The sequence below is a fragment of the Echeneis naucrates genome, chromosome 12 (genome assembly GCF_900963305.1).
Source record: "Echeneis naucrates chromosome 12, fEcheNa1.1, whole genome shotgun sequence".
Classification (NCBI taxonomy): Eukaryota; Metazoa; Chordata; class Actinopteri; order Carangiformes; family Echeneidae; genus Echeneis; species Echeneis naucrates.
In genome coordinates, this window is record NC_042522.1 from 5098503 (window position 1) to 5122188 (window position 23686).

The 23686-nt window shown below is 39.9% G+C and overlaps 1 protein-coding gene across 1 annotated transcript in view; it reads left to right on the forward strand.

The window, feature by feature from the left end:
- Window positions 1-5217: 5217 nt before the first annotated feature.
- Window positions 5218-23686, forward strand: part of rimbp2a (RIMS binding protein 2a) — a 37279-nt gene continuing 18810 nt past the window's right edge. The window contains exons 1-5 of the mRNA XM_029515605.1: window positions 5218-5345; window positions 17755-17844; window positions 19565-19687; window positions 22129-22233; window positions 23051-23101. Of these exons, the coding sequence (XP_029371465.1) occupies window positions 22132-22233; window positions 23051-23101 (153 nt within the window). The 5' untranslated portion in view covers window positions 5218-5345; window positions 17755-17844; window positions 19565-19687; window positions 22129-22131. The remainder of the gene's footprint in view (window positions 5346-17754; window positions 17845-19564; window positions 19688-22128; window positions 22234-23050; window positions 23102-23686) is intronic.

Consider the following 23686-nt stretch of genomic DNA (forward strand, 5'->3'; position numbering starts at 1 on the left):
GTACCAACTACACCAATACCATCTGCTGTGGTTCCCCACTTATAAGAACTAGATACAATCCAAATGAAAAATTATCTCTGCTGTCACTCTCTTCCTGAGATTAATCATGTGTAAAACATTTGAAAGATAACATAAGGTTTTATAAGGCTTAACATTAGGTAGTACTTTATTTATCCCACGTATGGGAAATTTGTTGTTTACACCCTTAACCACAGGTATAGGAAAAAATACAAACTGTAATACAAAGCAAAACATAAAGTGGCAGTGATCATGATAAAGTGAAATTACCAAAACTTTCCGGTAGTGCAAAAAAAAAAAAAAAAAAAAAAAAGGGTAATATAGATGTAAGTAGTCCAGAGTGCAGTTTTTATTGCAGTGACAGAGAGATGTTATATAGTCTGATAGCTGCTGCAATGAATGACCTGCGGGAGCACTCCCTCTTGCATCACGGGTGTAACAGTCTGTTACTGAGGGAGCTGCTTGGTCCTTCCAAAGTGTCATGAATGGGGTGGGAGGGGTTGTCCATGATGGATGTCAGTTTCCAGAGAGCAGTCCAGGACAGATCTTGGTCTTCTGACCAGCTTGTTGAGCCTCTTCCTGTCCCTCTCTGAACTTCCACTGCTCCAGCAAACCACTGCATAAAAGATGGCAGAGGCCAGCACAGAGTCGTAGAAAGTCTTCAGCAGAGGTCTGCACACTCCAAAGTACCGCAGTCTTCTCTGGCCCTTTTTTGTACAGTGTGTCAGTGTTGAGTGACTAGTCCGTTTTTTTGTTGAGGTGAACCCCCAGGTATTTGTACTCCTCCACGCTCTCTATGTCCAGACCCCACATGTTCACTGGCATTACCTATGTACTTGAAAGCTGAAAAATCACTAGAATACTACTATTCTTTTTCTCACTCTTAAAATTTGCTAATTTATGTAATGTTTCATGAGTGTGACAAGCCAGCTGTGGCAAGACTTGGTCTAGTGACCCACAAGGACACATTTCTTTGTTTTGAACAGCTGGATGCCAACTAGGCAATATTGCAAAGAAAGCTTGAATGATTTCTGAAATAGAAGTAATTTCACTACCTCTCCTTGGGTATGATTGGGTTACGTTGATGGTTTTGGCGGCCAGCTGAATAACTAAACCAGCACTTCAGTCTATTATATTTAATGCTTTTGAGAATTAATTTCATTGTGTTCCTCATCTGTATTGCAATGTCATTGTCTGTTCAGACATTCAAGTCTTACTTTGCTACTTAAAAAGCAAGAAACGTATTGTGAAGGTGGACAGGTGGAAACAATCTGATCAACAGTCGCAAAAATGTAACCTGGGTGAGGAAATGACCTTCGGTGTGCTGTGTAACTCCTGCTAAAAGGCCACAGCTGTCTCCCTGGACACCATCCCTATGGCAACAATTGTGTACTGCTGGCAGCTGGGCCACTCTGAGTCTTCATGATATGGGCTGTCCCAGTGCACAGTGGAGCATCGTTTAATCAATAATCCCTAATAACTGTGTTGTCTCAACTGACCCAGTAATCTCCATTTCTGACTCCCTCTAATCAAAGATGCACACTCTTACCAGGATTAATAATAGTCCAGGTTACTGTAACACTGTAATAATAATAATAATTGTACCATCATCCAGGGTCTAGACAAAAAAACAAACAGACAGACAAAAAAAAACAAAAAAAAAAAAAAAAAACACACACACAAAGAAAGAAAATCACATTATTTTGACTCAGAAGGCTGTGTTAACAGCTGATGTGAGAGAGGGAGTGTTTTGACTGAGATTTCTGTTCTTTCCTTAATTGAATCTGTCTTTCAGATGGTGCAAGTTGTCTCTATATAACTACATTATCCTCTTTTTGCCGGTCCATTTCCCAGACCATGCCTTGTCTTGTTAAGTAAAACTAAGAAGGGGAAAAAATCGAAACGAAATGGGCAGAAAAGAACCTTTTTTTTTTTCACCCAGTATCACTTATTCCATTTTATGTGAGATCAAATCTATTAAAGCAATGGGTCATACTGGTGGTCTGATTAAGCTATCCTTAGAGATATATATATTAAATCTGCTGTGGTTCCTTATTTTAACCATTGTTTAATATCAAACATTTAAATTTCATCAATTCGGTTATTTTGAAATGTGTTGATTATCCTGAGAAACAAACTCAGAATGAAAAATGATAACCTCTTTTCCCCAATATATTTTAAAACTGTATTTGAAAAGAAAAAGTTTCAGTAGCCATTGTACTTTGTACACCCAGCTAGAACTTAAATATAATATAAGATATAAGATAATGAAGGTATTTTTTATTCTACAGATGTTCAATAGTCACATCTAATTGAAATGTGTCCATCATGCCTTTTATTTTTTTTGGTAATGAGACAACATGGTCAAATCCACAGTCACCGGGTAGTGATGCAACAGCTCACATAGCCTGTGGTGAGAATATGCGAGTAGATAGATTGCATGGGTTAGTGATAGCTCACAGTCATCCATTGTGTCTCACTGTCACTGTCTTTGAACATCTTCCATACTTTTTATATTTCTACAACATTCATCTGTGCGTCTGTATTTTGTCATAGCTTGCTCTCTCTCTCCATTTAAAGTTTATCACTTTATCACCCCCACTTCCTACTCCGACGTCTTTACTGCCCTTTTTTTTTTTCTTCTTCTTCAGGCAGAAAGGTTAACTGAGGTCACTGGTCTGGTCTGTACAGCTTCAAGCCTGCAGTAATCTAAACAGATTTGATGTATATCAGGGAGGGTCATGCCAACTCGTAATCAAATTTCTGACATTTTCACAGAGTTCATTCCAGACACAAATTTTGAAATGAGTTCCCGGTAGTCTGTGAATGATATTTGAATGATGCAGAACTATAATATCATGATGGCATAATGCAAATGACCTGGTTCAATTTTATTTGTTTTCAGGATTAACACTTAGACCACCCAAACCCCCAACCGCACTCAGCTCTACTCTAACCTAGCTTCTCTTAATGATCTTGAAAGTCTTAGTCTTTTTTTAAAAAAGCAAACAAACAAAAAAAAAGGACTAGTTACTGTACACTCAACATTTTCCTCAACCCAATACAACTACATATTATGACCCTATTAAGTCATTTAGACTATAAGTAATCATAGATTTAAAGCTGCTGTGCCATCTGTTCATGCTGCACTTCATTGGCAATTGCTCCTAATCCACATAACCTCAATTAATAATGTACTTCACAGTGTTGACTACAAGGGTTTTAATGGTGTATTTGTGGCATGAAAAGGGTATGTGCATATGTGTACATAGATTTTCCAGAGGCTGTATAATAAAGCTGCCTTTTAGGACACTCTCAATTTATGTACATAATATTTCCTCTGTATATGTGCGCACAAGCATTATCTGTAATATACATGTAGACACATGTTATCTTTGGGAGAGAGACAAATGTGTGGTGCTTTGTCAAACAAATTGATTTTTGTTTGTGTGTTGCTGTGTGCATGCATGTGCATGCTTTGACGTTATCAGCTCCAGTAACCTGAGCTTTTCCTGGTTCCCGCCTGCTGAGGGTTGCCAAGTGTTGGTGATGAATATTAACCCATTTGTGACAGACTGGCATTAATTCTCTACCATTCACTTGTCCCAATGAGACATCACGTCTGTGTTTACAAATTAAACTTAACAAAGAACTTGTATACCACCTTGCAACACACAAAGTTACATTTTTGTTCCTAGGCATCCACTGCATTTTTGCTGAATTGGTGCTGGTAAAAAAGGGAGGGGGCATAAGTAAGGAGAATAAGGATATCATTGTATTTAAGATACACAGTGAATTAGTCACTATTAATTTGGACCCAAATGCTCTGGGAAAAAGTGTTCCATTGTGTGGGAGCACTGAATCATATAACCCTTAAAATGGGAAGTGAAAACAAATTATGTTGCATCATCAGAAAAATGTTGAAATGCTAAAAATGTTGCAAAATGTAGGGCCCTCCTGGATTAATTGAAAATCCCCTTAAATGGATTAAGTCATTTTAGGAGGTATCTGTGAAGTACCCATATTCACAATCACACATACAGGCACATGCACGAGCCCCCACACACAAGATGATACGTGCATGATATAATTACTCATTGTGACAAGGCAGTGTAGGCAGTGTGATAGCAAGTGTGTTCCATTTTGTAGTTAAATGCTAAAAAATGTGAAACTGTGAGGATTAGAGTTGGAACACACACAAAATTGAATAATCAGATACATGGGGATAAAAATTTTGTTTAATTTTGTCCATGATCTAATTTCATTTTATAAATGTGTGGATTTTCTTCCAGTAAACTTGACAAGCACCTCAGTGAAATCCTCTTAACTGGTGGCGTACAAATATTGGATGGTCACTTTTTTTTTTTTTTTTTTTTTTAAGATGCTAGAATCCTGGGAAACATTTGGCCCCTATTCTATGTTCATCCATACTAAAATATAGTTAATGAAACTAAAAAAAAAGGAAAGTGATGAGGGATTCTCTAACCCTTGAAAAAGAAATCTTACATATGGAATTGCCACAATATGAAGATGGTAGAGAGTGCCATAAATCAAACCCTGTCCAAATAGTCTCGCAGCTTAAGACATAAATTGCAGAGCCAAGGAAAGGAAGGCTGGTCTATGAAATGACAGCAGCTAGCATCATGCAGGTTGATGTCATTTCATTCAATTGGGCAGATAGGCAGAAAAGTCCAGAATGTGGTTGTACAGGGCATCCTTCCAGTCAGCCATCCCTATTTGTACCCCAGCTCCTAAGATGTCCATTCCCTATTAGCAGCAATGCCCTTTCGGATAACAGTACCCTACTGATGTAGCTGATGGTTGTAACAGTGGAGCTGGCTGATTAATTCAACGGAGTGGATTTCCGCAGCTCGCTGCACAAGCGTGTACAGCACAGGAGAGAGAGGGGAAGCTGAGCAGAGGAAGAGAGAGCGCCTTTTAGAGAAAATGATGGAGGAAGGGTGTTAAGGAGGAAAAGGTTTTTGGGGGTGGGTAGAGAGTGAGAGGAATGGGAGAATAGGAAAGGGAGAGAGAGAGAGAGAGAGAGAGAGAGTGTGTGTGTGTGTGTGTGTGTGTGTGTGTGTGTGTGTGTGTGTGTGTATGGAGAGGGGGCGGAGGAAAAAGAGTAAAAGAGAGAGAGAGAGAGAGAGACACGCAGGCCCCGGAGCTTCTACTGATGCTGCTGCTGCTGCTGCTGCTGCTGCTGCAGCCGTCTGACAATTCCCCACCCAGAGAGAGCAGCAAAGAAGGGAGGAGAGCAGAGCAAGAAGGAAGAAGGAGGAGGCGACACCTCAGTCAAGATGCCCCTGTACTAGCCAACGAACACGGTAAATGTGAATCCCTTGTGACTACTCATTCTCTGTACGGCTGCTGTTTGTCGCTGCATCAGTACCCATGAGTGTGTTGATGTTTGATTTGGCTCTGGTGAATCCTATATATAGTGCACAGGGTTAGCATAGCTAAGCAGCTGAGGAAAACCTTCCCTGCAGCTGCTGCAGGAAGAGACATTTGTCCATGGAGTGGAGGATTTGTACATTTTGTCTCTTCTGGGACTTAATAATGAAAAGGCAAGATCCAGCTTCTTTGTTTCTTGACTGAAGGAAGGCCACCTGTTTGGAGATGTGTGGGTGTGTGTGCTATGTGTTGAGGGGTGGGGTTAGAGTTAAAGGTTTTACTGGTGTATTTGTGGCATGAAAAGGGTATGTGCATGTGTGTACATGGATTTTCCAGAGGCTGTAAAATAAAGCTGCCTTTTAGGGCACTCTCAATTTATGTACATAATATTTCCTCTGTATATGCGTGCACAAGCATCATTATCTGTAAAATAACATGAAGACACGTTATCTTTGGTGCTTTGTCAAACAAATTGATTTTTGTGTTTGTGTTTGTTGGTGCATGTGTGCGCATGCTTTGACGTTATCAGCTCCGGGTAACCTGAGCTTTTCCTGGTTCCCGCCTACTGAGGGGTTGCCAGGTGTTGGTGAGGACTGATATTAGCTCTCTGCCATTCACTTGTCCCAACGAGACATCACATCTGTGTTAAATTGTAGAAGAAAATTGTCAAACTCTCTGCTCCATTTAGATAACTCATAATGTCATTGGTCTTATAAACGTTTAAACGCCTTGCTTTTATTAATTGTTAGCATTTTTGCTATTGTGTGTAAGCCATGAAGTGAATGGACATTTGTTTTTGTGGAAAAGTTTGAAATGAGAGACAAATGTTTTGCTGCCAGGCACTCAGTGATCGCTTTAATTTCTCTGTTGACTGACAAATTACAGTAAATACTGTAAAACGGGAGGGTGCTTGTTCATGTAGGTTAGAATATACAGGGCTCTTATCCCTGTACTGTGCTTATGTTTGAATATATGGCTATATGGGTGGGTGAGAGACCAAAGGAAAAAATGGAAGGAGCGAGAGAAAGAAATGCACAGACGGTTCGGTTTAAATCTCATTTTGCTTTGTATGATTGCCATTACTTTATCTCTCTCTCTCTCTCTCTCTCTCTCTCTCTAAAATATTTAGTCTTTTCCTTGCTCTAGACTCTGAAGCAACACCAGGCTGCAGAATTGATGGGGAAAATCTTACACACCTGATCTTACTCCTCTTCCACTATTCTCCCCCTGATTCTTCTTCACGTCCAAGTGGCAGCCTGGTTGGTTGTGTTAGCTGATGTTCAGTTAAATGCCAGAGGGCAAGAAGGAGTGAGAGGCAGAGAAGAAGATGGGGGTAATGAAACTTGTGTTTTCAGTCTCATGGCTGATTTCCTTGATCCTTTCTTAAGATTATCAGGGAGTCTGGCAGCCAAAATCCAGCATCTTTGGCTAATCAAAGTGTTCATCACGACAATAATCCCTGTAGGCATATATACCCATGCGCTACTGAGCAGGCAGAAACTAATTTATACATAAAAAAAAAACAAAACAAAACAAAACACTTTAACACTTGAAATCCACACAGTCACACAATTTCACATTTATGCCGTCATACACATGTTTGCACATGTGCTTGGATGCACACACACATCAGTGTAACCATGTACTTCCAATCCACATCAAATATAGTCTGTTCTATGGTTTGTATGATGGTACATTGAATAGTATTTTATTGCTTTGTGTAAATGTGTGTATACACACACTGCTTTTCTTTACAAACTGTTGATTCATCCTGTAGGTTTTACTGGGGAAACACGTTAGAGAGCTGTTGTTTGTATGCAGGACATTCACAATTCAGCAGACATCAGATATTGAATGCTGTAGTTCATGACTATTTTTTTTAATCATGCTGACACTCTATACCTGAAAGACAACAGTTTCTATAGCAACTCTATCACCCCATCCCCTCACCCCTACCTCTGGTGTGTGTGTGTGTGTGTGTGTGTGTGTGTGTGTGTGTGTGTGTGTAGCTCTGAATGTGAACACATGCCTGAATATGAGTTGGGATTTATTATTGATTGTTAGCCATGCCATAGTCATCCATGCCATAAATGTTGATGTTATTTAGGCAGCAGAGAGGGAAACAATAAAGGTTTTCTCCTCACATTTTCTGGCAGCTCTCCAAGACATCTAGAAGTTATATTAAAGGAAAGACACAGAGCACTGCAGAGAGAAAAAGCAAAAGAGCAGGGTGGGGCAGATGAGGAAAGTAAGAGGAGGAAGAGAGGGAATGTCAGTGGATCATCTAAATACAAATACAGTTTGGTAAAGGAGATCATGATTACCACCTAATTAACCTTTGCATGCAGGTGGAGGACCAATCAAATTGTTAAAGAAAGATATTTCGACAGTAGCTGCTTTGTAACTTTTCCACTCAGTATCACTGTGTTTGTCCTTGCTGAGTGATCAGGTCATATTCTTTATGTATATGACACAAATGTTTTTAGTAGTTTGTACTTTTGACGCACAGACAGCAAAAGTGTAGCTGACCAAAATGCCCTTTGAAACCTTCATACTGCGGCCTATTTGGTTTTCTATCGCTACACTACACCATGACACTGCCAGACGAGAGGAGAGCCCTTTAACAAAGAAACGCACTTACAAAGGCGATTGGATTTGTATTTTTCCCCATCTTTCCGCCTGCTCCTTAAGCTTTAGTTCGCTATACTAAGACACTGCTCCACTTCTTGATTACCTTTGTATCTGCCTGTGTTGTGTCCCTTCACTCAGCCCTTCTATTCACTTCTCTCGAACATTCCCTAGTGTTTGTCTCTGGAAGAGCTTGAATGATTGAACATAGGAGAAAAGTCTTCATTAGACTGAACACCAAAGGCAACCAGATGAATGGAAAGGTGTGGGAGCAAGGAAGGAACAAAAGAAGGAGGGAGAGGGGTGCACACAATGTCAGACAGGCCAGCTTGTTCACATACAGATGACATGACAGCACCTGTGCTCCTGTAACTGTCACCTATTGCTCTGTGCCACAGAGACCAGCTCACTTGAGACCCCAAACCCTGGAATCATACATTTGCTGTCAAACCTTTCAGAAACATATAAACATGGCAAACATTATAGAATCCTCAACATTTATATCACTGCAAGCGAAACCAAAACTCAAGCACAAACAGCAGGTACAAATCAACAAGACATTGTCCAAACATCTATGAGCTTGATGAGTATGGAGTCTGTGAGAGATTAAAATTGTGCTTTGCATGCTTTGTTCAAAGGCTTTGGAGTCATGGTAGTATGAGTCTTTTGTCCATGTTGCTGCTGTTGCTCTGCTTAGAGGAGGAATCATTTCAGAATTTGCTGCTAATTTAGAGCAAGCAGTACATACATAAGACGTGCAAACATACAAATCAAAATATGATGAATTACAAGCTCTACTGTCATTAGCAGCTGCATTGTGCTATTTAGCACTGCCGAACAAGCTTACTTATTCTTTTATGCCTTTTTTTTATGATATACGTACAGCTGGTGTGAAGTTAGAATAGTGTGTTTTTATAGATGAGTCTACATTGTAAACCACCACTGAAACTAGCACTGAGAAACCTCTGTTAAGACTCTGTGAGTATATTTCTTGCACACTGTACATTTTAGCAAGTGTGCAGTGAGGTCAGGTGTAAATTATTTAGCACTTGTGCGGTATATTTTGCTGCAGATTGGGGTCATTTGAGTGTGTATTTGTGGATATAGTATCGGTGCGTGTCTGCCGTTGTATGCACGTGTGCATCTCTGGCCGGGTGTTGTATGTGCATGTGAGAGCATCTTAAGCATTTGCCTCTGCTTGAGTGTTTATGTGCAAGCTTGTGTTTGCGTGCTCTTGCGTATGTGTGTGCAATCGTGTATTCTGAACATGAAGGTCCATCGAAGCATTATGTGAGCATGAAGGTCTATCCAAGCACATGTAATCCCTAACCAGCTCTTGGGCTCCTCATTAGCATGACACTGATCTTCCTCAGAACTTCTACTCCAGCCCTGTGATATTCTCTGTGCGGCCTGAGGGAATAATAGGTCTTGTTCACATCAAATATGTTATGTCATCGATGTGACTGAAAGCTTTGCTTGCCACGGTAAGCTCTCTTGTTTCACTCTGGCTGCCTTCTCCCACATGTATACATAGAGCATGCATGCACACTTCAGTATACCCACTCCCATGGCCTAATATTTCCCGTGTGGGATACATACTCTCTAGGGAGGCTATTGTTTTTCCCAGAGTGTCCTCCGTATACAGTACAGCTGGAGCACCTCCACATGCCACATAAACCACACAAAGTTACATATGTACTCTCACTGGCTTTCCTTTGCCTGGCCTTGACTTCATTCTCCTTTATTTATTTATTTATTTATTTTTTTTTTTTTGATTGGAAAAACTGTTAAAGGCTGTAGATTATTATTATAATTTTTTTTTTTTGGACAAGCCTCGAAACTGATCTCACACAGGCTGACATAGATGCTGATCAAGCCTTTATTAGACCCATCACACCACAGTATGAGATGCAGTGAAGATTGCTGTCTGCAGGGTTTTATTTATTACATTAGTACTAAAGCTCACTACTAGAGTAGGTTACTACAGCTTAAGAGGAGAAAAGATGGAGTTACTTGGCAACTTGCCCCTGAGCAGCAGTAGTGACTCAGGAGCAAACAATATATAAACTGTATATATGTATACAACGCATAAACAAACATTACAGAAGCTAGGCCGAGCTTGGATGAGTAACGAGGGAAGTGACAGAGGAGGTGGACTATTGAGGTGAATGAGGATGTGTGTTACATGGAGGAGAAGTTAATCTTTCCTGACGGTCGCGCCGGCCTCTCCCTGCCGCTCTTCTCTCTTCTTCCCTCCGTCAAAGTCTGGATTGTCCCCTGCTCTAAGAGAAGCAGGCAGATGAGGCCACATGAAAACACACAAATGCAGTGCATCACACATGAGGGATTGTAGAGAATCTAGGGTGTTTTAAAGAAAACATTACCTGCTTGATTTTTGCTGAAGACAGTACTTATCCCATAAGACATTTTACCAACAATTTTACAGACGTTTCTTTTGTGCTTGAAACATTATTCTTACAACTGCGTAGGATGGGTTTCCATTCAAGCTCCAGTTGATCCACATGATTAAATCTGCAGGAAAGTAATTTGTATACAGATGTTTTAAAAACCTTTATTTTATATGCACTAACAGCAGGGATTATTTGATTATTATATATTGTGGAAACTTAAATTTCGAAAGTAAAGTGTATATGTGTCATGTGAAGTAAATCTTGCCATAAGGGATTATTTTTGATCTTGAATCTCTAGCATTCAGATGGGGGCTTGGAACACTGGATGCGGAAGAGCTTATGTCTAATGTTGGCCTGGATGTGCTGCACATAGACACAAATATCGAACTAAAATTGATGTTTTGCCATATTGGCTCTATCATCTGCCACCTGTGTCCACAGTTTTCACTTATTCATGGCCTAAAAGGCCTTATGGCTTGGACATATGCCATGTTTTCTGTGCACACACTCACATGTGTGTTTGTATATGTGAATGAATGAATGCAGGGGCACATCATTGGCATGCACTCAGGGAAGTTCAGCTGATACAGCTTTGACGCTGACACATAATTTTATGAGCATGTTGATGAATAATTTATAAATTACATGATGGGAACATTTGCCATGAATGACTCCATCAGAAGCACAAAAAATAAACAAGCAATTTTATTAAAATAATTCTAAAATTACCTTTAGGGCAGCACTGTGGTGTAGTGGTTAGTGCTGTTGCCCCACAATAAGAAGGTTGCAGGTTCAGTTCCTGGCCTGGGTTAGGGTGCAGAGTTTGCATGTTCTCCCTGTGCCTGCGTGGATTTCTTCTGGGTACTCCAGTTTCCCCCCACCATCCAAAGACATCATGTTTGGGCTCATTGGTGCCTCTAAATTGTTGTTGTGTGCTGACTTTGCAACCTGTCCAGGGTGTACCCTGCTCTCACCCAATGTGGACGGGGATTGGCTCCAGCATCCTGTGACCTGGAAATGGATAAGCTGTTGAAGATGAATGAATGAATGGAATGACCTTTAACGACTTAAATGTGAAAAAAAAAAAAAAAATCAATATACTCTGCAGCTATTATGAAACTTTTGTTCAGGTGTCATACCTATGATGCTAATGCACAGTATTAGAAACGATTGATCTCAAAATGTTTTCAAGGCTCACTGCACTCTGCCAAGGAAGCTATTGTTTCGCTGAAGATCAAGTGGGATTGAAGTTGCACTTTCTGTTGTGAAAAAGCAAGCATCTACTGAGCCCTTGAGAGGACAAATTCTGTTATGTATCATCTTTTATGCTGCAGCGCAGGTCTTGCTAATGCTAGACGATAAATGCATAATACAGACAAAGACAGCACAATCTGACGTTAAATCGTTCGTAATCCACAGTAAGTGTGTGAGTGTGTGTTCACTCAACACAGAGAGTGACAGTTCAGTAAGAGACCCTAAAGGTCAGTGGGCCCAGTTGTGGCAGTAAAGCCTGTAGGGGGAGACACTTTGGCTTCTGGCTCTCCCAGACTCATCTGTGTCTGTCCTGCTCATAGGGCTACATAGTGATACAATAAGGCTTTCAGGAAGTGCAAAATACCTCCAATAGACAACAGCAACACCTGAATAAGTGTAAATCATGTTTGGTTATTTTGGGGAATAAAGCAGTAGGATTTCTGAGTATCCTTTCATGAGATATGACTACTTATGGTGTTCAGGTCATTCCTGGTAGTCAAAAATCAAACTGCAGAGGTTCCTTCACCACCATAAAGATTTAACTAAAGTCAGACAATATGAGTTTTATAAAAACCAACAATCTGTCCTCTCTGTCCAGGATCTTGACATTGCTGTCTTCAAAGGAGTGTGCCTTTTCCTTTAGATGGGAATAGCGAGTTGAGACTGGACCTGAGGAGTTTGCCCTTCTGTGTTGGGCCATGCATTTGTTTAAAAGTTGTTTAGTCTCCCCAATATATACGTCCTTGCATTCTTCACTGCATTGGATAACATACATCAGGTTGCAACCAGGTTGTAAACAAATGCAGAGGAAGCCATCTATGTAAAAGTGGAAAAACCATCCCTTAACAGGGGAGGGGGGTCTGCGACACCACCTATCTCCCATTTACAATGTCGCCCTATCATCTGTACCCAGGAGAACTAACAACTTAACCACAGACGACTCTCAACGATTGTCGTTCACCAGGGGTACACCTGACCCTAACAACTGTCGTTCACGTGACCGCAACAAAGGTCAAGTGAAATCCGTACTTTCACAGGTACTTTTGGTGAACACACCCGCAGAGGTTAAATGCCTGGGTCTTTCTCCACTGTCTTGGTCAGACTAGTGTGGACTAGTAGACCAACAAGCATGAACTGATGAAGCCCCTTGGATAAGAGGTGAAACGGTGAAACATCTTCATAGACAAATACAAGTCCAGTTGCCTACGAATCAGTTTTGAGAGAGAGAACAATAACCTGGATGAATGAAAATATTCATAGACATATTGCCTTTAGGTTAGATTTAGACTGGTTTTTAAGTTTGCAGTCCTGAGGGCCGTTTTTCCAGCGTTGGTCCTGATCCGCTGTAAGAGGGCTCAGCTGAGGAGCTGTCCATGGTTCTGACTGTTACAGCCATTAGCCTTCAGCAGTTAAGGAGCGTGAATATTTTTGCATGATTCCCACCAAATGAACGCCATCTGTAGCCGCAAAGCCTATGTTACAGCTATAATGCAGGTAGCACCACATATATAGTTTCATTACACTTATGCTATGTGTATAAGAACCGTAGTTTGTCGCATTTATGAAATGAAAGAAATAGGTTCTATTTTCCTTACTTCAACCCCCAGTTAGCTTACCAGGGGTCAAGATCACCTAAATCTCCAGAATCATTGAATGAAATACCCATTGTTTATTCACATTATTTTTCTCAAAGCCTCAGGGAGCCACAGCAGGGGAATGAAGGAACCCCAGGTTGCCGACCCCTGCATTTGGCAGTGCTCAACAGACAGCTAATGTTCCAGCTGCTATCAGCGGTGGGACAGCAGTCATGACTGACTCCATTCATTTGTTCTCTAACCACAAAAATGTGAAATAATCTTTGACAGCTAGACACATACACTCTCACACAGTCATTAGATGAACTTGTATACACACAGTTACACGTGAACGCTTTTAGACCGAGCGTCGGCACCAGGAGCCACCACACTTCAAAGTTCATGGATGTTTGCTCTATCGAAGGAATTCCAACAGTTCCTGAGAGCTAAGAAGTTGCATTCACAGCCAATGTGAATTCAGTTCCACTCGTGCTGTTGCTGGAAGTCGGCAAATCTGCTCCTTCTTTCTCCTTCTAGACTGCCGGATATTAAAGGTTGTACTCTAAGTGTTCTTTAAAAATGGGCAAAAGCACTTACTGACAGGACACTTTCTGGCTCTTTAATGGTTAACATTGGCCAAAATGTCCAGGTGGACCAAAGGAATCTTCAGTGTTAAAGGGGTAACTATAGTTGTCTGCACAAGGTTCGGCAGAAAGTAATGGAATAATTATTTGTTTGGGAAATAACATCTCAATACAATTAAAATAATCAAATACATTTATGTGAAGTCTTTTGTTGGAAGGTCAGCCAGTCTGGGCTGCACTAAATCAAATTTTAAAAGGATAGTAGAGAGGCGATGTTTCTTATGTACGTAGCGGAACAATGTGGAGATAATGTGGTGTTAGTTTTAAAAATAGAGAAGATCATTTTTTTAACTCCACTTTGACTTTCACTTGGAGTCTATGCTGGAAAAATACTGAATGCAGTGATGTCTTACAGAAGTAATTACATGTTTATTTCTTTATATTCAACACTAACCATCTTTTTTGTTTGTTTGTTGTTTTTCCATTACCGAACAGCAACTAAATGCATCAGTGTTTATCTGTGACTTCATTGCTACTCACACTGAAGATTCAAAATGTTGATGTCCTTTTTTCCAGAGTTAAGTGGAACAAAATGCTCTCTACCCACAATGTTCCCATTTAAAGTCAGGAGTAACCCACCAGTTCACGTTTTCTATTCTCCATTATTAAGGGAGCAGCTTATTCTTACTAATGTATTGCCAAGCTAAGCATTACCAGGTTGATCCAAAACCTTTATTTCTGAAATAAGCAAATCCAAGAGCTTGTCTGTGTAATCTTCTGCTGTCTGACGAGCTAGTACTTGAATGTTGCAATTCACTCTTTTTAGTGGTTGTTTTATAGTAAAGTGGCATTTTCGCAATTTCAAAGAATAAACACGTTCTTAAATAAATTCAAATGCTCACTGTCAAATCCAGCATGTTCAGGATTTAAAATATTTACCCCCAGAAACAGCTTCAAGAACATAATGATATTTACTTACGATTAAAGAAAGCAGTGTATATTCATTGGTGAACAGAAGGAAAAATTAAGTTGTGTAAGATTCCTCCCATTTGTATTGATTCTAAGGAGATTTGTCTATAAGATCAAAATGAATAATTTTCGATAAGTATAATCATCATCAGTGAAGCAGGAAACCATCAGGAAAGTTCCTGGAACAAAATAAACATTTACTGATAAATGACCAAAAAATAAGAGACTAGTTTTCTTTTTCTTTTAGTGTTATTGCAGTATTACTTTCGTTTGTTGTAGGAGTAAAGTTCCAGAAAATGTTTGGAGCAAGTCTGATCAATCCTGAACTGAGAATAAAGGCTGTGAAAAGCTATTTTAAGATGTTTCAGCAAGCTGCAGAGAGCAGACAATATAATCAGACTTCAAAATACATCACTGCTATAATATCTGCCCATGAAGTGTGAAGCCATAACGCGACAGTAAGCTTAGTTTGGCACAAAAACCAGAAGCTGTGAAATGGAGCTTGCCTGTTTAAGTAAAAAAAAAAAAATAATAAAAAAAGTATTTTTGCAACGCTAAGATAGCATTATTATGTTACCATTATTATGTCAACACTGTTGATGTTGACACAGATGAGACCGTGGCACAAATTTTCTCATCTAAATAGTTTTCCCAAAACATCTACTTATTTCTTGAAAGCTTTTGTCAAGTCTAGCCTGTGGTAGGAAAGTTACTAGTTCATGTTTTGTCTTTTTGAACCAAAAGTGCATGGATACAAATTTCCACAACCAGAAATTACAACACAAACAATCGGTCCAACGGCACACATGGATAAAAAGAAAACTAAACTGAAGTCCCACTAGGTGCTGGGACTTTCTCAGAGAGTAAGGCCACAGTGAGCAGAGTAAAATAAACTAGCAGCAAAATGATTGGGTTTAGGCAGAGGATGACAATCATGGTGGTGATGGAAGAGTGTGAAAGACTGAGATAAATGGAGAGAAAAGACAGAAGGGAAGGACAGAAGTAGCTGTCTGTTTTCTCTTTATTTGTGCATATTGACGATTTAAATTGGCACGGGAATGTGTGTGTGTGTCCCTTGTTTTTGCAGTGTAGCACTGTTTACAAGATGTTACTGAGTGTTAAGCAGAGCTGTGAATGTGTGATTCAGTAGAAGCAGGAGGAAGTGTAAGAGCCGACATCATTACTGAGGCCCATAAAAGGAATTCTTTGAAACGTAGTGCTTTTTCCTTTTTTGTGTTTGCTGTCACACTCAACTTCAACAGGCAACCGCCCCCCCAGTTAAAATTTTATCATCCCCTCGAGCCCACACCCTGCTTTCCCACAATGTCAAATACAAGGCCATGTTCTGGGGATGTCAGAGCAGAGGACGACTGCAGCTGACACCCTAATGACGTGCCACGTCTTCATAATTAACACTCACAGGCTGAGGAACAACCTTATTTCTGGCTGCCACTGTAGTTAGGTGTGGTTATGTGCACTGACTGCTCTGTGATCTGCAGTGATGTGACGTGGCAGTGTTACACAATAAGAGCAGCCAGTGAACCCACTCACCAATCTCTCTGTGTCTTCCTGTCCTTGTCTGTTCACTCTCTGTGTCTTGGTTTGATTGTGTCTTCCTCCGACAGCCTGAGCTGTCTCTCTGTCTGCACACAAAGAGATGGATAAAGCTTGCCGGCCCTTCACTTTGTCTGTTTTCCCTCTTCTCTTGGGTTTACTGAGTTCTTCGATTTGTACTGATAAATTTGATCATAAAGCTCTGCACTGCACAATCCTTTCTTGTACTGAAACAAGCACAGAAAAGCTTCAACCTTTTTCTGTTGGAGCATCGGGTTCAGGCCAGTATGCCGCGTTTATTTTTGGTGTATCACTGTGTCGTGACTGTTTACATCCATGTAGAATAAAATCAAGACTGACTGCTGTGCAATATGGAACTAAAATGCATGTTTTACAAGTTAGATTGTGTTTCAGCCACTTCAGTAGTGTGTTTCAGCCACTTCAGTAGTGTGTTTACCTCCCACTTTCGCCTTTATTGGTTACGAATCCGCACATATTTGCATTGGAGGCTGTCAATCTACTTATCTAAATATTGTCAAAACTGTTAGACACATTGAACTGAATCACAGCCGCCATATTATCTTCAGACTTCAGAAAATAAAGCCACAGACTGCTCTTTGTCTAAAGACAAAGCTGAATAGTGAAAAGGCTGGTATGAATGAATTGTCCACATATTGCAGTCAAGATGCTGAGAATGGCAATCATCAGAATGAGCTCAGTGCACCAGCATAAAGTGATATTATATGCCAGTATATGACCAGTCACAGTGAAATGTCTCTTGACTGCTCAGAGCTGTGATAGGAGGAGAGCATTGCCCTAGTTTGACTCTGGCGTAATTATGTAATGCTTGAGTACCTGCAGCACCAGTGGCATGACAACTTCTGAATGTGAATCTGTACAGACAGGAACTGCACACCTTTTCCTGAATCCTTTTACGTGGTGTGTAACTTAATCTCATTTTGGATTTCACAGATTTTATAAACACATCTTTTCATTTATTCGCTTCCATTTCTCCTTTTTTAACTGTCCCTCTGGCATGCTTTTTCCTTGATGCTTTCTTCCTCTGCTCCCTTCCTTTTGAACTCTCCCCCTCTATTCCTAATGCCACATACCAAATGGAGGATGACAGTATGCAGCTGCAGGTTTTTTCCTCCAGAAAACATCATGGAGGAAAGCTATGCCACACATGCACATGCATACAGACCGAGGGAGAGATCGGCACTAACCTGAGTCTTTATGTGTCATTTGTATAATAGTTAATAAGACCCAATGTGTGGCCTACATACATCGTGAAGCATAAAAGTCTTTGCCATAAGGAAAAAATATGTCATAAAATGCACTTAACTTCTGTGCTCGCTCTTCCTACAGAAAACAAAGCTCCATGCTGCCTTGCAGGAGAAAAATCGTCTGAAGCTTGAGCTGATTAACCACCACCTGAAAGAATTGAAATATGACCAGGTGAGGCGCACACACAGCGAATATCAGTGGTCCAACCAGCCGATGATCAGTGTGAAAATCTGTTTATTTTTGCAGTCGTATAGATAAGGCGCGACATATCATGCACAATCTCTTATATTAAGATGTGAGTCTGTGATTCATTTCTGCAGATCGATAAACCTGCAGCCATGTTATTAATATCATATATGTTTTCACATGCTGCCTCTTGAATTCTTTAAATCTCGAGCACATTGTCCAGCACATAAAACATGCCGCTGAACTTTTTCCCTTTTCCCTTTCAATGTGTCTTTACTGGTCCGGCCAGCTTTGGTCCCTAAGTGCCCACATGCACACAGACCCAGACACAGTGACCGTCTGTGATGGCAGGCCATTAGCTACTCTGGTGCTAATAGTGACTCTCACTTGGGGGGCAGATTTGACACATGTCCAGGGACTCAGCTCAGGGCTGTTGCTTCAGCATGCCACACAAAAAGATGCCATCTGTGCAAGGTGGGCACAGAGATGGCGAGTAAGCGGGACAACTGTTGCAGTATGAATGAATGTGACTGACTTCCAAGGGCAATCATGGCAAAATGTACGTGACTCTGAAGAGAGCGAAAGAGCTACTGAATGAAAGTTCTTTTGATTTTAAAAAGCCCTCACTGATAATCGATTGCTTTTATATTATTACATCTTTGTCAGACTTCAAGAGAGTGATCTGAAATAATTGTAGTTTTCAGGCAATCATAAATATTTCCAGCGTCTTGAACATAGTCTTTACTGCAGGGCTTGTGTTGATTTAAACCTTAAAAATATTTACTAAAAGAATTTATTAAATTTACCGGAAAGAACGCTGGCATGTTGTTTAGTGACCAGGGCGTTGCTTTAAATGTTTGATGTCATATCTTGCCCTGCACTTCAATTGTGTTTCAGTCTCACAAATTTTTCTTAAATAACTTATTTCATGTGAAAATAAATGAATATTATAAATATTATAAATATAATACAATACATATTTCATATATCATTTATTTCATTGATGTAAATAATCTTCACTTAGCAAATCTCCACAAATAATTGCTTTAGTTGTCCTTAATATAATTGCTTGGTAATGATATACTGAAGTTTTCAACACCAGCTCCAATCATAAACTTCTCTTATGAATGAACTTATTTGCTTTTAAACCATCTATTTCTGTGGTTTTTGAGTTTATCTATTGTGCGCTCATGTTTTCTGTTAATTAATGAGATTGTGGGTGTATGGCTGAGGGATGGTTGTGTTGAATCCTGTGAGGCCACCTTTAGAGGAACTAGCTTAGCTCAAGGCCCCTGACTGATGAAGAAATGAGTCACCAAAGGCCCCAGTCAGCAGCTCTGTCTCAGCAAGGCTAAATGGAAATGTGCTGATTAATTTCTCTTCTGAGTACGAACTCCCAATCAACCCTCCAGCCAAGGAAAAAGAAGTTGCCTCTATTCATAAATGTAAAAACGAGGTCTACTGCGAGAAAAAAGCTAATCAAAGCTGGGTTTGTGCTTTCCTCTTTTACCATGAAATACAAGAATAATGGTTACATGTTGAAAACCTTCAAGTGAACCAGATGAAATTAACTTTTCCCTCTTTTTTCTCTATACATATTTTTTTGAATGTTCATTTATAAACTTCTTCTGAACGATTCCAGTGTAACCTCTTCTTGCCCTTCTTTGTCCCGTCTCTCCTTTCCACCTGGACTCTGTCTATATAGGTGCGATCAGACTATGACCAGCTGAGACAGACCTTTGCTGCAGTGAGCCAGGAAAGAGACGCAGCCCAGCAGCAGAGGAGCCAACTCCAAGGCAAAGTGGAGAACCTTGAACAGATTCTAAAAGTGAGACATTACTAAAGAAATAACTTCCTTTCCAGTGTCTTCATTTTTTAATTCTTGCGTCATATATCTTTTCCAAGCAATAAAGACAACAACATCAGCAACATCTTATCCCTGCTTTCTCAGAAAAAATGAAGTGCTCTGGTTCGGCTACAGATGACTTCATAATGCCAGAAATCCATGCAACATCCATCCAAGACTCAAAGAAACCCAATTCCTTTAATGCAATTTCAATTTGTGATATTTCACTCACATCCCAAAGAAGTAAACTAAATCCCCCTTAACTGTCAATTAAATTATATGTGCATATTTAAATTAAAATTTAGTTCAGTAAATTATTATATATTTTATCATCATTTCTTCTTGTCTTTGGGACAACTGAGACATTGATCTCAAAGCTAACAATTTTTTTTTGGAAACATTCCCATTTCCTATGTGTTTGTTTTTGAAGAAAACTTGAAGGAAAGCGATGCAACGCATAAGGTGATATGTCATCGGTTTCATGGAGAGGCCCTTCTTTCTTCGCATCTGGTCTGCCAATAGTAATCAGACAGAGCCTCACTGCACCGCGAGAGGCACTCTCATTACAAATCTTCGTCTTCCTGTATCTTTTATTGATTGTCTGTTTGTCAGGATATTTCAGAAGAGAGAGAAATGTACCCATCTGAGAAAAACTGACCTGCTCTCTAATACAGCTGAGAATGGTTTGTCACTTTCTCATTGTGTATTGATTATGAAGACAAAGAGACTATTTAGAGAAAATTACACAGGGTGATGTGGGTGGAGAAAGCAGAGCTCGAGGAAATACAATGTGTTAACACAGAAAAGCAGGAACATGACAGCCTACTTTAAAGGGGTTCTTTGGTCAAAAATAATGAGATGCACTGTGATAAAATGTGATCACTGTCAATCTTGCAGCAGTGGTCAGCCGAAGAGGCAGGGTGAACATAATGTAGCTCTAAAATGAGGCTGTTTGGAGTCAGCCTGTTCTCCCTCTGGGTGCTTCAGCAGTCCTCCCACAGTCCAAAGACAGTCACATTTGATTAATTGGTGATTGTGAGTGTGAATGGTTGTTTCTCTATATGTCAGCCCTGTCAGCTGGGATTTGCAAACAGCGTAAGCCTCCTACAGCAGTGTGTGTAATGTATGTTCTTGAGTGTTTTGTAATGGTGGTTTTTGGTGGTTTCTTACTCTAAATGGGGAGCAGCCTGCTTAGTCCAGCTGACACGATTCTTCTTCCAGTTGATTCAAGGTCTTTGGCACAGCAGCATAAATCAGAGCCATACATTTTATTTGTCGATGTTACACCACTGGGCTCACGCTCATTTTTGGACAGATCTAGATTTCCTGTCAAGATGTCTGCCATCAATAGTGTTTACTTCTCAGCCAGCTTTATTGAAACTTCAGCTCTGAGTTGTTGCATTTTCGATCTAGTCGCTCCTCTGCTACCTTTCTTTCAGTTCAGCCAAAGATGAACACTTAAAGTGAGGCAGCAAGTTGAGCTTTTAGGTCTATTTCTGTTTTCACATGACATCGCAGGATGTTTCCTGAAAATGTAGGTGACATGATCAAGTTCTCCCTGAAAATTCAAGGACAGTGTCATTTGCTCAGCCAGCCCATTGCTCTTCAGCTTAGAGCTTCTTCCTGATTATGCAAAACAGTGGCTGCCTGCTCAGGACACCTCAAAGGCATTCCAGGAGGTAAAGAAGCTTTTCTTTTGTTTCTTTCTTTCTTTTTTTTTTCCAGGAGAGTGAGAATACAGCCAGAAAATGATGAATGTTAGAGCTTTCTAAACTGTCTTCTTAAGCCTGCAAAAACATCTTGTGGCGTAACTCTGTTTCTGCAAGATGTGGCAGCTGGTCATGACTCCACGGATAGATACTATACAGTTATAACTTGGCTGATTTCAGAAACAGTGGATTTGAGATCAGTATTAGTGACCATATCTGAAAGCTTTATCTGAGTGAAGCTGGCGTATATAATAGATTTAATGTGACAGATTTACATTGGCAATTCTGGAAAAAGCTGGAAAAAATTGTGTAAGATTTTTCTTACTTGAGGTTGAGAGTGCTGTCCAAAGCAAAAGATAAATCTAGAAATATGGGAATGGTGTCTATCTTCACATCCAACTGTCAGGATGAAAGATAGTAAGCAGATTTCATAATGTCATATTTCCTGTTTAAATTTAAAATTTTAAAGTTGACATATTTCTACATCCTGGAAAAACTGGAAAAAGGCACCTTGATAGTTTAGGTAGCCAGGCCACCCACACACACACCCTGTTTTGAGGGCCAGGGATGGCCACAAATATTAGGATAATTGTTGAGAAATTCATGATCTACCTGTAACATTTGTGATTGAATAGAAAACAGTTAAAATCTCAGACTAGCATCCTTTAGCATGACCATAACTTATTCTTCTCCCTCTCCTTGTCTGCTTCTCAGCATATGCATGAGGCTCTAGAGCTAAAGCAGCAGCTGCAGACAGACTATGCGCAATCCTTGGTGGCCCTTCACACCAGACAGAAGGAGATCAACCAACTTCAAAAGGTATGGCCAAATGGATTAAGGCAAAAACAAAAGGAAAGGTGATTTTTGAAGGCTTGATTTTTTTATGCTGTTTACATAGTACTCAGCATAACTGACAAAGCTCAGTTACTGTAGTGTCAGAAGCCAGTTTGTGCTATTTCACTGTCTCTGAATTGCTGCTACTGTATAAGAAAAAGTAAAGACCTCAGAAATGTCGAAAGCTCAGTAAATGTTATTAGAAACATAGATTTAACTGTTCCCTGCTAAAAAGTTGTCTTTGTAGTTGTTAATAAATTTATACACATTGACAATGTTGTTCAGTATGCAGACCTGACTGCTCAAGGTGCTCTATTCTGTCTAGTACCTTTTTGAAAATGGCTATGTGTCCTCATTTTGCTTAATTATCTGACAAAGAAAACTCCAAATATGGAACACTCAGTCATCATGAGTTTTTGATAGTTTAATACTCAGCTGCTCAAATATTAATGCTTTAAAATTGTCTTCTGGTTGGCCTGTGGTTATTTGTTTCCTTCTCTGCATGTTTAACTGCAACATCACAGTCATTAACGCGTGTAACCAGAGTGATTTGTGAAATGATTTGCTAAATGTTAAAGACTGCTTGCACTTCTTTCACTGGACACCAACATGTCTGAAAATAAATATGCAAGTGCTCATGAGAGCTGTACCATCAGAAGAAGAGATCTCCTGTTGTGATCCACCAGTGAACCTCCTCTGGGCACTGAGTTGACAATATATCAGCTGTGTGCTGTCTGTTCTGCCTCATGGACTGTGATCACGGTGTCAGCTGTCACTGTGTGTTTCTGTGTGTTTTCTGCAGGCTCGGGTACAAGCTGACCAAAAGCATGAGGAGGCAGTATACCTGTTAGAGGTACAGTATCATGAACAAACACAGATCTTTCCCTTCATGCTTAGTTTACCAAATATATTTTATGTCTTAGTTGAAATAATAACAAAAAATATTCCAGGATGTTTCATGGAGTATGAGACAGAGGGATGTTAAATGGGAAACACATAGCATAATACAGCTGTATGTGCATGCATGCACTAGCTATACGAGGTAGAAATATAAAGTATAAACAACTGCAAATTTTTTATTTTTTTTTTATAAAATTATTGTGAAATAACTGCTGATTTTGCTAAAAGAAAAGTCAGAGACCACCAAAGTCAGCATGTTTCATCCTTTGGGGACTATGAATCCATAACTTGGACATCAATAAGAATAAAAAAGTATGAGTGCAACAAAACATATTGATTGCCGGAAGCATGAGAACAGCACAGTCTGCCTCCTCGTCATGTCTGGTCAGACCATGTAATTAAAAACAATTTGTGAATGGATAATGAATGTGTAGGCACTTACATTTTGAGCAAGATGAGACAATTACTTTGTTCACTTTCATGCCATTTGCCATGTTTGTGGATCTTTGTTTAATGTTTCTGCTTTATTGGTTCTGAG